General features: G+C 46.0%; 1 protein-coding gene and 1 pseudogene across 1 annotated transcript in view; both read left to right on the top strand.

Annotated features, from left to right (window-relative positions):
* The first annotated feature begins 5,455 nt into the window (after window positions 1-5,455).
* Window positions 5,456-14,223, top strand: part of gcat (glycine C-acetyltransferase) — a 44,635-nt gene continuing 35,867 nt past the window's right edge. Inside the window, exon 1 of the mRNA XM_067974672.1 lies at window positions 5,456-5,694. Coding sequence (XP_067830773.1) covers window positions 5,460-5,694 — 235 coding nt within the window. The 5' untranslated portion in view covers window positions 5,456-5,459. The remainder of the gene's footprint in view (window positions 5,695-14,223) is intronic.
* LOC137305793 (U1 spliceosomal RNA) lies at window positions 7,291-7,443 on the top strand (annotated as a pseudogene).

The raw sequence follows: 14,223 nt of genomic DNA, 5'->3' as shown, positions 1-14,223 counted from the left end.
GCTCCATGCAAGAGCAATCCAGCTAGTCTCACTCCCCCGCCCTATCCCCATAGCCCTGCAAATTGTTTTCTTTCAAGTACTTATCCAGTTCCCTTTTGAAGGCCATGATTGAATCTGCCTCCATCACCCCCTTGGGCAGTGCATTCCAGATCCTAACCACTCGCTGTGTAAAAAAGTTTTTCCTCATGTCACCTTTGGTTCTTTTGCCAATCACCTTAAATCTATGTCCTCTGGTTCTTGACCCTTCCGCCAATGGGAACAGTTTCTCTCCATCTACTCTGTCTAGACTCTTCATGATTTTAAATACCTCTATCAAATCTCCTCTCAACCATCTCTGTTCCAAAGAGAACAACCCCAGCTTCTCCAGTCTATCCACATAACTAAAGACCCTCATCCGTGGAATCTTTCTTTTCCTTCTTTATTTCTCTTTCTGTACCTGATTTGACTCGAATTCACCCTATTTCCTGCTCAGTCGTTCCTCTGTTTCTTTCTCAATCCTTGCATCTTATAGATTAAGGAGGTTGACTGTTGATCCCGTCGTTCACTAAGGTCCCAGATGCCCTGTTATCAGCCCGCACTTCCAGCAAGTTACAGGGCAAAACAGTTTCGAGCTGAAGAGTGCAGGAAAAAGTCTAACTAATGATGTACGCCGCGAGATGCCCCACTCCAGCAAGATCTGGACCTATCGGAGATAGAGCGGGGGAATGGGACTAAGTGGATTGCCCTTACAAAGAGCCGGCACGGGCTCGATGGGCCAAATGGTCCCCTTCTGTGCATGTAACCATTCTATAATTCTATGGTTTTCTCAGCATCAGCCACATCTCGAGACCAAATTTTAAAAAAAAACCTCCCCACTGACAGCTCCACCCACCCACGGCCAGATACAATGGTGGCTGGTGGTGACTTGCACTGCTGTCAGCAGTCGCTGGTATAGCAGCACTGAGTCTGTTGCGAGGGGGTACCCGCCCCCTTCTAGAGCCGGTATATCATGTGCACTGCCCCTCAGGCTCGCAGCAGCAGTCAGCACCATCTCTCTAATGCACATGTAGCATTCACTTAAGGGATGGTGACTGGTTAAACCTGCAGAGTCTCTCTGTAAACTGTGACTTTATTTGATCCAGGTTTCTCTGTATTTGGGGTAGTTGCTATTTCAATATCCTTGTGTGGCCGGGCACAGGGTTGCTATTTTCACTGAAGTTGCAGCGTTGGTCTGAGTTGTTCTGGAATGATTCCCCGTGATGCGCACAGTCCAATGTAATACGAGCAATACGTGACTTAATGGCTGCTTTGGCTCAATCAGTTCTTGCTGAAGAGCGTTCACTGTGAATCCTTTATTTGTCATTCCAGGGTTTCTTTTTCCCGTTTTCTCCCTTCCTTCTTGAAGTCACTTACTCCTGCTGGGCACCAGCAGCCCTCTGGCACCTCGTGCAATGGCCATTCTTCATCTCTAAGCGTAGACAGTGAGTGTCAGCAGGCTGTTTGACCATGGGAGGGCACAAGCAGGCTATTTGACCATGGGAAGGCACTAAGGCTATTTGACCATGGAAAGGTATTTGCAGGCTATTTGACCATGGGAGGGCACAAGCAGGCTATTTGACCATGGGAAGGCACTAAGGCTATTTGATCATGGAAAGGTATTTGCAGGCTATTTGACCATGGGAGGGCACAAGCAGGCTATTTGACCATGGGAAGGCACTAAGGCTATTTGACCATGGGAAGGCACTAAGGCTATTTGACCATGGGAAGGCACTAACAGGCTATTTTACCATGGGAAGGCACTAAGGCTATTTGACTATGGGACGGCATAAGCAGGCTATTTGTCCATGGGAGGGCTCCAGCAGGCTATTTGACCATGGAACATAAGAACATAAGAACATAAGAAATAGGAGCAGCAGTAGGCCAATCGGCCCCTCGAGCCTGCTCCGCCATTCAATAAGATCATGGCTGATCTGATCCTAACCTCAAATCTAAATTCATGTCCAATTTCCTGCTCGCTCCCCGTAACCCCTAATTCCTTTTACTTCTAGGAAACTGTCTATTTCTGTTTTAAATTTATTTAATGATGTAGCTTCCACAGCTTCCTGGGGCAGCAAATTCCACAGACCTACCACCCTCTGAGTGAAGAAGTTTCTCCTCATCTCAGTTTTGAAAGAGCAGCCCCTTATTCTAAGATTATGCCCCCTCGTTCTAGTTTCACCCATCCTTGGGAACATCCTTACCGCATCCACCCGATCAAGCCCCTTCACAATCTTATATGTTTCAATAAGATCGCCTCTCATTCTTCTGAACTCCAATGAGTAGAGTCCCAATCTACTCAACCTCTCCTCATATGTCCACCCCCTCATCCCCGGGATTAACCGAGTGAACCTTCTTTGTACTGCCTCGAGAGCAAGTATGTCTTTTCTTAAGTATGGTCACCAAAACTGTATGCAGTATTCCAGGTGTGGTCTCACCAATACCTTATATAACTGCAGCAATACCTCCCTGTTTTTATATTCTATCCCCCTAGCAATAAAAGCCAACATTCTGTTGGCCTTCTTGATCACCTGCTGCACCTGCATACTAACTTTTTGATTTTCTTGCACTAGGACCCCCAGATCCCTTTGTACTGCACTAACAGGCTATTTGACCATGAGAAGGCACTAAGGCTATTTGACTATGGGGGAACACAAGCAGGCTATTTGACCATGGGAGGGCTCCAGCAGGTTATTTGATCATGGGAGGTCAGTAGTAGGCTCTTTGGCCATTGGAGGGCATTAGCAGGCTATTTGACCGGGGAAGACACTACACCCAAACCCAATCCTGTCCCAACGTCTATACTGGTGCATTTCCAACAGATGTCACTGGACAACAATCAGCAGAAGTCCTGGCCGATTGTTTTCCCTACTCACCTCAGAAGTGCAGGAGTCAATTTTAACTCCCCCAACCCCAACTGCTATCTCTAGACCAATGGAGGAGCTGTCTTCCAGTTGGCGCAGAAGTGATGGGCCGAATGTCCTTCTTCTGTGCTGTAACCTCTCTATGATTCTATGATTCTACTGACAATGACAGATTTATGGGTAATCTCTCAGGTTGTATCCACTGTCCGGTTTTGTTCACATATATTAGAAATTGGAAACGTGAGTTCCTTGTGGATCAAATTGCTTGCAGTTTGTTTCTTAGTCTGGATTGTGTGTTTTCATTACAGTAGATAAGTGACCTCCCCCACAATGAATTATAGAGTCACCACCAAAATAACTCATGGTTAAAATAATCTCTTAACCACTGGCCGAAATTTCTAATGTTATATGTTAGTTTATGCAATAAATGATTATATATAGTATCTAACATGTGTAACATGTGTATACAATACATGAGTATATATAATATATAATGTGAGTATATACAATATGTGCACGTGCAGTATCTAATATGAGCATTTACAGTAGGAGTATACGTATACCTTATCTTTCTTTTCTTATATACAGTAGCTAATGTGAATATATATAATTCATGAGTATGTACAGTATTTAATGAGTATATACAATGGGAGTATGTACAGTATCTACAGCACGATCCCACCACCAAACACATCTTCCCCTCCCCTCCCCTTTCATCATTCCGAAGGGACCACTCTCTCCGCGACACCCTGGTCCACTCTTCCATCACCCCAACACCCGCTCTCCTCCCCACGGCACCTCCCCGTGTGAGCGCAGGAGATGCAACACCTGCCTTTTCACCTCCGCCCTTCCCACCGTCCAGGGCCCCAAACACTCCTTCCAGGTGAAACAGTGGTTTACTTGTACTTCTTTCCATTTAGTGTACTGTATTCGCTGCTGACGATGTGGTCTCCTCTACATTGGGTGATCGCTTTGCTCAGTCCGCTCGCGTGACCCTGACCTGACGGTCACTTGCCATTTTAATTCCCCATCCCACTCCAACTCTGACCTCCATGTCCTCGGCCTCTTACACCGTTCCAATGAAGCTCAACGTAAGCTCGAGGATCAGCACCTCATCTTCTGTTTAGGCACTTTACAACCTTCCGGACTCAACATTGATTTCAATAACTTCAGATCATAATCACTGCTGTCATTTCTTTTGTGGGACTGCAGCTGCTGGTAATGGTTCTGCTGTTGCCATTTACAACTCCTCCAGACCCATCTTTTGTTTCTAAACTTGTCCTATTACCATTCTCCTTGCCTTACGCCATCATCTGTTTTGTCATTTAATTTCTCTTGCCCTCTACCCTATCGCAGACCTTCCCTTTTGTTCTTTCCTCCCCTCCCTCCCTCCCCTTTCCCTGGCTCTGAACTTGCTTAAAAACTTTAACTCTTTAACATCTTCCAGTTCTGACGAAAGTTCTTCGCCCTGAAACATTAAATCTGTTTCTTTCTCCACAGATGCTGCCTCACTTGCTGAGCTTCTCCAGCATTTTCTGTCTTTGTTACAGTGTCTAATGTGAGTATGTACAATACATGAGTATGTACAGTATGTAATGTGAATATATCCAATATGTGTGTATGTACAGTATCTAATATGAGTATATGCAATATTTGAGTATGTACAGTATCTAATGTGAGTATATACAATCTGTGAGTATATGTAACAACAACTTGCATTTATATAGCACCTTTAATGTAGTAAAACTTCCCAAGGCGATTTACAGGAGCGATTATCAAACAAAATTTGACCCCAAGCCACATAAAGAGATATTAAGACAGGTGACCAAAAGGTTGGTCAAAGAGGTAGGTTTTAAGGAGTATCTTAAAGGAGAAGAGGTAGAGAGGTGGAGAGGTTTAGGGAGGGAGTGCCAGAGCATAGGGTTTAGGCAGCTGAATGGTGGAGCAAAGAAAATGGCCAGAATTGGAGGAGTACAGAGACCTCGGAGGATTTTAGGGCTGGAGGAGGTTACAGAGATAGGGAGGGGCGATGCAACGGAGGGATTTGAAAACAAGGACGAGAATTTTAAAATCGAGGTGTTGCTGGACCGGGAGCCAATGTAGGTCAGCGAGCACGGGGGGGGGTGATGGGTGAACGGGAATTGGTGCGAGTCAGGATACGGGCAGCAGAGTTTAGAATGAGCTCGAGTTTGCGGAGGGTGGGAGGTGGGAGGCCGGCCAAGGGAGCCTTGCTTTTGTACTCTATGGCTCTATTTATGAAGCTTTGTTTATTGTATTATTTTATTTTAAGGGTGCCCTCGGGCACTTGTTGCAATGATTGTTTTGTTTTTGTGTGGTGACCCTGGGACAACCCAATGTCACCCCTATTGGTCCGATTGAAAAAAGGCCGATGGGATCCGCTGGTGTTTGTGACAGGGACTGTCCCTTTAAAAACCCTCCTGTCCCTTTAAAAACCCTCCTGTCCCTTTAAAAACCCACCCCCGATCTCTGATTGGTGGAATCTAGACACCGCCCCCTCGCTAATGATTGGTGGGTAGTGGCCCCCGCCCCCTTGTGATGTCACTCGCCCCGCCCCCGGTGATGTCACTCGCCCCGCCTCTCCCGGTCCCCCGAGTTGGGAACATGTTGTCCCGGAGTCTGTCGGCCGCGACCCGCCGGTTCCCCGGCCTGAGCCGGGCACGGAGCGCCCTGGCCCAGCTCAACACCGTCCTAGAGGCCGAGCTCGACAGCATCAAGGCGGCGGGCACCTGGAAAAGCGAGCGGATCATCACCTCCAGACAGGGAGCGCACATCGGTGTCCAGGGCAGCGCGGGAGGTAGGTCCGGGGGACCGACTGGGGGGACCAGGCCCCGGGGGAGGGACCGACCGGGGACCGAGGGAAGGACCGGGGGACTGGGCACCAGGGGAGCGATGGGGTCTGGGGGGGAACTGGGCACTGGGAAGGAGGCCCGGGGACAGGGGCACCGAGTGAGGGGGGCAACTGGGCACCGGGTGAGGATCCGGGGGACCAGGAGGTAGGCCTGGGGACTGGGCACCAGGGGAGCGATGGGGTCTGGTGGGGGGGGGGAACTGGGCACTAGGAAGGAGGCCCGGGGACAGGGGCACCGGGTGAGGGGGGCAACTGGGCACCGGGTGAGGATCCGGGGGACCAGGAGGTAGGCCTGGGGACTGGGCACCAGGGGAGCGATGGGGTCTGGTGGGGGGGGGGAACTGGGCACTAGGAAGGAGGCCCGGGGACAGGGGCACCGGGTGAGGGGGGCAACTGGGCACCGGGTGAGGGTCCGGGGGACTGGGCACCAGGGGAGGGAAAGGGAACCAGGAGGTAGGCCTGGGGACTGGGCAGCAGCGGGGAGCAGACCTGGTCGCCCCCCCGATCTGGGTGTTGAGGGATGGGGATGGTCCTGCTGAAGGCTGGCAGTAGCCTGCACACTGTGCAATAGGTGAGGGCCGGGTGCTGGGGTGGCAGAAAATGAATGGGTAGAGAGGCGGGTATATGCCTGAGAAATGACTTTGTGTTCTGTGACTGCTGTTATGCAAACAGCCATTCTCTGCCAATGTTTATTGGGAGGAATGTTGGCCAAGGCACTTGGAAAACTCCTGACTTCTCTTTCAATAGTGCAGTGGGAACCATAGAATGGTTATAGCACAGAAGGAGGCCATTCGGCCTGTCGAGCCTGTGCCGGCTCTCTGCAAGAGCAATCCAGCTAGTCCCACTCCCCTGCCCTTTCCCTGTAGCCCTGCAAACTTTTTCCCTTCAAGTACTTATCCAATTCCTTTTTGAAAGCCATGATTGAATCTGCCTCCACCACCCCCTCGGGCAGTGCATTCTAGATTATAACCATTTGCTGCGTAAAAAAGTTTTTCCTCATGTCGCCTTTGGTTCTTTTACCAATCACCTTAAATCTGTGTCCTCTCGTTATTGACCCTTCTGCCAATGGGAACAGTTTCTCTCTATCTACTCTGTCTAGACCCCACATGATTTTGAATACCTCTATCAAATCTCCTCTCAACCTTCTCTGCTGAAGGGAGAACAAACCCAGCTTCTCCAGTCTATCCACGTAACTGAAGTCCCTCATCCCTGGAACCATTCTAGTAAATCTTTTCTGCACCCTCTCTAAGGCCTTCACATCCTACCTAAAATGCGGTGCCACAATTGGACACAATGCTCCAGTTGTGGCCAAACCAGTGATTTGTAAAGGTTCATCAGAACTTCCTTGCTTTTGTAACTCTATGCCTCTATTTATAAAGCCCAGGATCCTGTACTGAGGGGGTTTCTCCCTCCCGGGTTTCCGCTCTCTCCTCCTGAATGTGTGCTCTTTTGCTAGGAGATATTTCCATGGGTTACCGGCAGCCTCTTCTATGTGGCCATTTCACTTTCATGAACATCGCTGGTGAATACCAACAGCTGAGGCCACTGACCAGCAGGGGAGAGACCATGATCGAGAAGGTGGTTCTCCCAGGACGAAGCTAACCCAATGCACCCGGGGTGTGCAATGTCCCCAAGTGTGGGATACTCGACTGTATAATTTGTGAGATTGAAGGACTGGGTTCACGCTTTCCTCTTCATTATTTTTAAGGTGTCAGTCGAGGCTCAGTAGGTAGAACTCTCGCCTCTAAGTCAGAAGGTTGTGGGTTCAAGTCCCACTCCAGAGACTTGAGCACAAAATCTAGGCTGACACTCCAGTGCAGTATTGAGGGAGTTCTGCACTGTTGGAGGTGTTGCCTTTCGGAGGAGACATTAAACCAAGGCCCCGTCTGCCCCCTCAGGTGGATATAAAAGATCATGTGGCTCTATTTTGAAGAAGAGAAGGGGAATTCTCTCCAGTGTCAACATTTATCCCACAACCGACATCAGTAAAACAGATAATATGGTCAGTTATTTCATTGTTGTTTATGGGAGCTTGCTGTGTGTAAATTGGTTGCTGCGTTTCCTACAATACAACAGTGACTACACTTCAAAAGTACTTCATTGGTTGTGAAGTGCTTTGGCAGTCTTGAGGTTGTGAAAGGTGCTGTATAAATGCAGTACCTCGACCGTGGGGGTGTATCATACCTGAGTCTGATCCTGCCCCCGACGTACTTTCCAGGAGAGGTCATTGGTTACAAAGCATTTGTAACGAGATAGACGAATTAATGGCACAAATAAATGGGTTTGATCCAGTAGCCATTACTGAGATATGGTTGCAGGGTGAACAAGGTTGGGAACTAAATATTCCAGAGTACTTGACTTTTTGAAAAGACAGACAAATTGGAAAAGGATGGGGGGTAGCCCTGATAATAAAGGATGATGTGAAGACAGTAGTGAGAAAAGATCTTGGCTTGGAAGATCAGGAAATAGAATCAGTGTGGATGGAGGTAAGAAATAACAATGGGCAGAAAACACTGAGAGAGCAGTTTATAGACTCCCTAACAGTATTAATCAAGAAATAAGAGCAGCTTGTACAAAGATTCTGCAATAATCATGGGGGACTTTAATCTTCATAATAGACTGGGCAAATCAAATTGGCAAAAGTAGTTTGGAGGACAAGTTCGTGGAATGCATTCGAGACTGTTTCCTAGAATAATATGTAGTGGAACCAACCAGGGAACTGGCCATTTTAGATCTTGTCTTGTGTAATGAGACAGGGTTAATTAGTAATCTCATAGTAAGGGATCCTCTGGGGACAAATGATCATAATATGATAGAATTTCATTATGGAGTTCAAAATTAACATACTTAAGTCCGAAACTAGCGTCTTAAACTTAAACAATTACGTAGGTATGAGGTGAGTTGGCGCAGGTTGATTGGGAAATTAGATTAAAAGATATGACTGTAGATAAGCAATGGTGAACATTTAAAGAAATATTTCATAATTCTCAATGAGTATACATTCTATTGAGGAATAAAAACTCCAAGGGAAAAGTGATCCATCCGTGGCTAACTAAAGAACATGGTAACGGGGCACTTAGAAAATCATAATATGAATGAGCAAATGAGCATGGTTCCATGAAAGGGACAAAGTTTTGAGCATGTAACTAGCAGGGTAGATAAAGGGGAAACAGGGGATGTGGTATATTTGGATTTTCAAAAGGCATTCGATAAGGTGCCACACAAAAGGTTGTTGCACAAGATTAGGGCTCATGGGGTTGAGGGAAATATATTAGCATTGATTAAGGATTGGTTAACGGACAGAAAACAGAGAGTAGGAATAAACGGGTCATTCTCAGGTTGGCAGGCTGTAACTAGTGGGGTGCCACAAGGATTGGTGCTTGGGCCTCAGCTATTTACAATCTATAGTCATGACTTAGATGAAGGGACCAAATGTAATGTATCCAAGTTTGCTGATGATAGAAAGCTAGGTGGGAAAGTAAGTTGTGAGGAGGACACAAACATTCTGCAAAGGGATATCAACAGGTTAATTGAGTGGACAAGAAGGTAGCAGATGGAGTATAATGTGAGGTTATTCACTTTGATAGGAAGAATAGAAAAACAGAATATTTTTTAAATAGTGAGAAACTATTAAATGTTGGTGTTCAGAGGGATTTGGGTGTCCTTGTACACGAAATGCAGAAGGTTAACATACAGATACAGCAAGCAATTAGGAAGGCAAATGGTATGTTGGCCTTTATTGCAAGGGGGTTGGAGTACAAGAGTAAGGAAGCTTTGCTGCAATTGTACAGGGCTTTGGTGGGACCACACCTGGAGTACTATGTACTGTTTTGGTCACCTTACCTAAAGAAGGATACACTTGCCTTAGAAGTGGTGTAACAAAGGTTCACAAGATTGATTCCTATGAAGAGAGGTTGTCCTATGAAGAGAGATTGAGTAGAATGGGCCTATACTCTCTGGAGTTTAGAAGAATGAGAGGTGATCTCATTGAAACATATAAGATTCTGAGGGGGCTTGACAGGGTAGATGTTGTGAGGCTGTTTCCCCTGGCTGGAGAGTCTCGAACTAGGGGACATAGTTTCAGGATAAGGGGTCGGACATTTAGGACTGAGATGAGGAGGAATTTCTTCACTCAGATGGTCGTGAACCTTTGGAATTATCCCAGAGGTCTGTGGATGCTCAGTCGTTGAGTATATTCAAGAGTGAGATAGATAGAGGTGTTCAAATTTATGAAGGGTTTTGATAGAGTAGATAGGGAGAAACTGTTTCCACTGGCAGGAGGGTTGGTAAATGGAGGACACAGATTTAAGGTAACTGGCAAAAAAGCCAGAGGGTAGATGAGGAGAATTGTTTTTTATCGGACTCTGAGGGAATTGAGGGATATGGGGATCGGGCGGGAAAGTGGAGTTGAGGTCGAAGATCAGCCATGATCTGATTGAATGGCGGAGCAGGCTCGAGGGGCCGTATGGCCTACTCCTGCTCCTATTTTTTATGTTCTTATGTAACAGTCAAGAGAAGGGGCTTTGTGTCTCTCTCTTACTCTGTTTCTTTGATACACTTATTATGTAACATTTTAAAAGGGAAACATCCTCATGTAAAAGTGTGCTACTTATTTACAACACAGTTACAGTAAAGTAAATTTTGTTGAAATATATCACATTCCTTTACGCATACGGTTACATTGTGACTGAAATGATTAAAGAATTTATATCGTGCCTTTCATAACCTCAGGACGACCCAAAGAGCTTTACAGCCAATGAAGGAGGCCATGGGCTCGAGCCCCACTCCAGAGACTTGAGCACATAATCCAGGCTGACACTGCCAGTGCAGGATTGAGGGAGTGCTGCACTGTCGGAGGTGCCGTCTTTCGGATGAGACGTTAAACCGAGGCCCTCTCAGGTGGGCGTAAAAGGTCCCATGTCACTATTTTGAAGAAGAGCAGGGACGTTTTCCTTGGTGTCTTGTCCGATATTTATCTGTCAATCATTTAAATGACCAGAATATCCTTTTTTATATCACGTTGCTGTTTATGGGGCCTGCTGCGTTTCCTACATTACAATAGTGACTACACTTTGAAAGAACTTCATTGGCTGTAAAGTGCTTTGGGACGTCCTGAGGTCGTGAAAGGCACTATATAAATGCAAGTCTTTCTATTCTTAACGGTCACTGTTTTCAACAACTGAGCTATTTGAGGGGATTGACAATCTTCCTGAAGATGTTACCCTTTTAACGGTGTTTTTGTGATTGTTTTTTCCATTCTATCTAACGCTGAGGAGCATCTTCACAAATTAAACAAATCCAACGGATCAGATCCCCAAGGCATCATTGAAAATTCAATTTACATTAAGTGCCTCTCGCCTTCTCTCGTCTGCTACGATGACCTCCATGTAACCTTGATGATAAAGCTCTATTTGTCATTAATGGCAGTCTATTACAGGCAGTTAGTGCTGCGGTCAGTGCCCTGTAACCATGGAGACCCATTTTAAAGCTTTCGATTTTTAAAGTGGGTGTCGTTATTTTTTGAAAGGAGTGTTCAGCTCTTGCAAAACTCCAGTTTGAAAGAGAGCCCCCTCCTTCCACTTGCTCACACCAGGTGGGGCCCCCCACGCATATATCAAACGCTGTTTTCGCTTAAATTCTCTAAATGTGGATTATTTTTATCCATGGATTGTGATCAGGGCCTGGAAACCCTGGCCAACTGCCCCCTTCTCCTTCCCTAATCAAATGGACTCTCTGAGGCCAACTATAATGCCCGTTACCGTCACCTCAACTGAGGTCAGCTACTCTTTGGACAAACTCCAACCAATTGGAGGAGGCTGCAACTAAATTTAAAATAAAATAAAAGACGGGTTGGATACGGTATCACGATGTCTTTGTATTACTGGCTGTATCCTTGCAGACACTTGTATTTCCAGTCCTGGTATGTGGTTTGAGACTTTTCACTGAATAATCAGTGCTGTCCCTAGGGTTTCAGTAAAGCACAATGGGTGTGATCTCACCAACTGCGAAAAGCAGCCAGCAATGGCGTTCTAGATGGTGCCCTTCCAAATGTCGATTGTGCCTGGAGAGAGCCTTTAAAGATGTGTAACACTGAAATATTGGTCACGAGTGTCTTACTGAGGGCAGCTGTAGTGGAGTCAAGCTGAGGTATAAAACCTATTGGCCCAGGCGTGTTTTGGCAAAAAGGAAGCATTTTGTCTATGTTGGATTGTTTATTGGGTTCTTTCTTGCGCACAGAGGGTTAAAATTGCATACAGTGGGTTAAAATTGGATACTGCTAGCTGTTTCTGCAAGTTGCAGAGAAATACATTCCAGTCTGGTGTGCTGAAGAACTTGATGTACTAATCGATTGTTGTCTCCGATCGTTACAGGTGTTTGGAATTGATCGATGGGTCGAATCATTCTATTCAAATACAAGCGTCCGGTAGGGCTTTGTAGAATACTTGTTCATTTGGTAGCTGTATTTGTGCGATCAAATGCTCTTTTGAATCTTGAGTATCTGACTGTCTTATGTAGTTAAGGGAAGTACAATTTTAATGTCTTTTTAATTCTGGCATATCTTCAAAGGAAGTTGCAGCTATATCTTTGGCTGCATTGAATGAGGGCTGAAGGCAGTGTAGATCAGCAACAGGTCAGCGACTATATGATATTGCATAACCACAAAACAAGTAAAAGATCAATGTTTCAAGGTCAGTTTAATATAGAAAAGTAAGACTTGCATTTATACTGCACCTTTCACGACCTCAGGATGTCCCAAAGCGCTTTACAGCCAATTAAGTACTTTTGAAGTGTAGTCACTATAACTTAGGAAATATGACAGCCAATTTGTGCACAGCAAGGTCCCACAAACAGCAATGTGATAATGACCAGATAATCTGTTTTATTGATGTTGGTTGAGGGATAAATATTGGCCAGGACACAGGGGAGAACTCCCCCTGCTCTTCTTCGAAATATTGGCCTGGGATCTTTTACACCCACCTGAGAGGGCAGTCGGGGCCTCGGTTTAATGTCTCATCCGAAAGGCGGCACCTTCGACAGTGCAGCACTCCCTCACTACTGCACTGGAGCGTCAGCCTAGACTTTGTGCTCAGGTCTCTGGAGTGGGACTTGAACCCATAATCATAGAAATCATAGAAAATTTATGGCACAGAAGGAGGCCCTTCGGCCCGTTGTGTCCGCGCTGGCTGAGAAACGAGCCACCCAGCCTAATCCCACTTTTCAGAATAAGCTTCTGACACCAAAGCGCAAGTCCGACTAACTGATCCATGGCTGGTTAGGGCAGGAGAAGCCTTTGATATTGATATTTCAGGGAGTTTGGTCAAGTTTTTAATTACTGTAAATGTATTGTTTGCTGTGGATACTGTTCGCTTACCTGTTAATGATGAAGAAATCATCATAGATTGAGTCACAATCTGTATACTTCTACCAACTGAACACGAGGGCATCAAGTGTCGGCATGTGATCAGCCTGCGTGCGTTGACCAGGGTTCTCTGTTTGACCCCTGGGATTCGCAACATTTACCTCGATATTGGGCAAGTAAAGGCGCTCTGATTCATAGGGGACGCGAGGCCCACTTAAGGGAAGGGCCAGTGATGCTAAACACAAAGCAAATAACCAGTGCAAAAACCCAGAACAGTTCACATGAGCTGAGAATCATTGAGCAGTAAAGAAAGACTTGCATTTATACCTCGCCTTTCAGGACGTCCCAAAGTGCTTTACACAAAGTGATTTTGAAGTGTAGTCACTGTTGTAATGTAGGAAACGCGGCAGTGAATTTGCACACAGCAAGATCCCACAAACATCAATGAGATAATGACCGGAAATTCTGTTTTTTAGCGATGTGAGGGATAAAAATTGGCCAGAATGATAGAATTTGTCCTCCCAAACTTGGGATAAGTCTGGAGAGAGTATTTGTGCTGTATAACACTGGAGGTTAGAGGTGTGTTGCTAATGGAGGTTGTGGGGGCCGGGTAGGTGAGGTCAGAAGCATAGTGACTGAAGTATTTTCCGTTCCTGTATTGTATTGCTACCAATATTCTCAACACCAGAGTGAAGCCTGAGTCTGAATTTGAGGTTCTTTCTTTAACTTGGTTTAATTTTAATTGTTAATTTAGTCTAAAATATAGGTGAAGCAAACTGCTTCACTGAAGGAGTTAACTGATCTTGGCAGGGTGTGTACAGTGGCTTCACCCCGGCTAACTAAGCCACGTAGTGGGTTTGCCAGAGGAAATGGCATCTATCATTAAGTCAGCTAACGCAGAGTAAACACCGTTTGAAGGCTGGGGCTGTGCTTATTCAGAATAACAGTTATCTATTCACTTTTTTTTCATTCCCGTATTTCCCCCTTCCCTCCCTACGTTACAACAGTGACTACATTTCAAAAGTACTGGTTTGGCTCGGGATGTCCTGAGGATGCGGGAGACTCTTCATAAATGCCCGTTCTTCTTTCTGAACGCAGAACCTGGCAAGGTGCCA

The sequence above is a fragment of the Heptranchias perlo genome, chromosome 40 (assembly GCF_035084215.1).
Source record: "Heptranchias perlo isolate sHepPer1 chromosome 40, sHepPer1.hap1, whole genome shotgun sequence".
In the NCBI taxonomy this organism is placed as follows: Eukaryota; Metazoa; Chordata; class Chondrichthyes; order Hexanchiformes; family Hexanchidae; genus Heptranchias; species Heptranchias perlo.
This window is presented reverse-complemented; position numbering and strand designations above follow the sequence as displayed.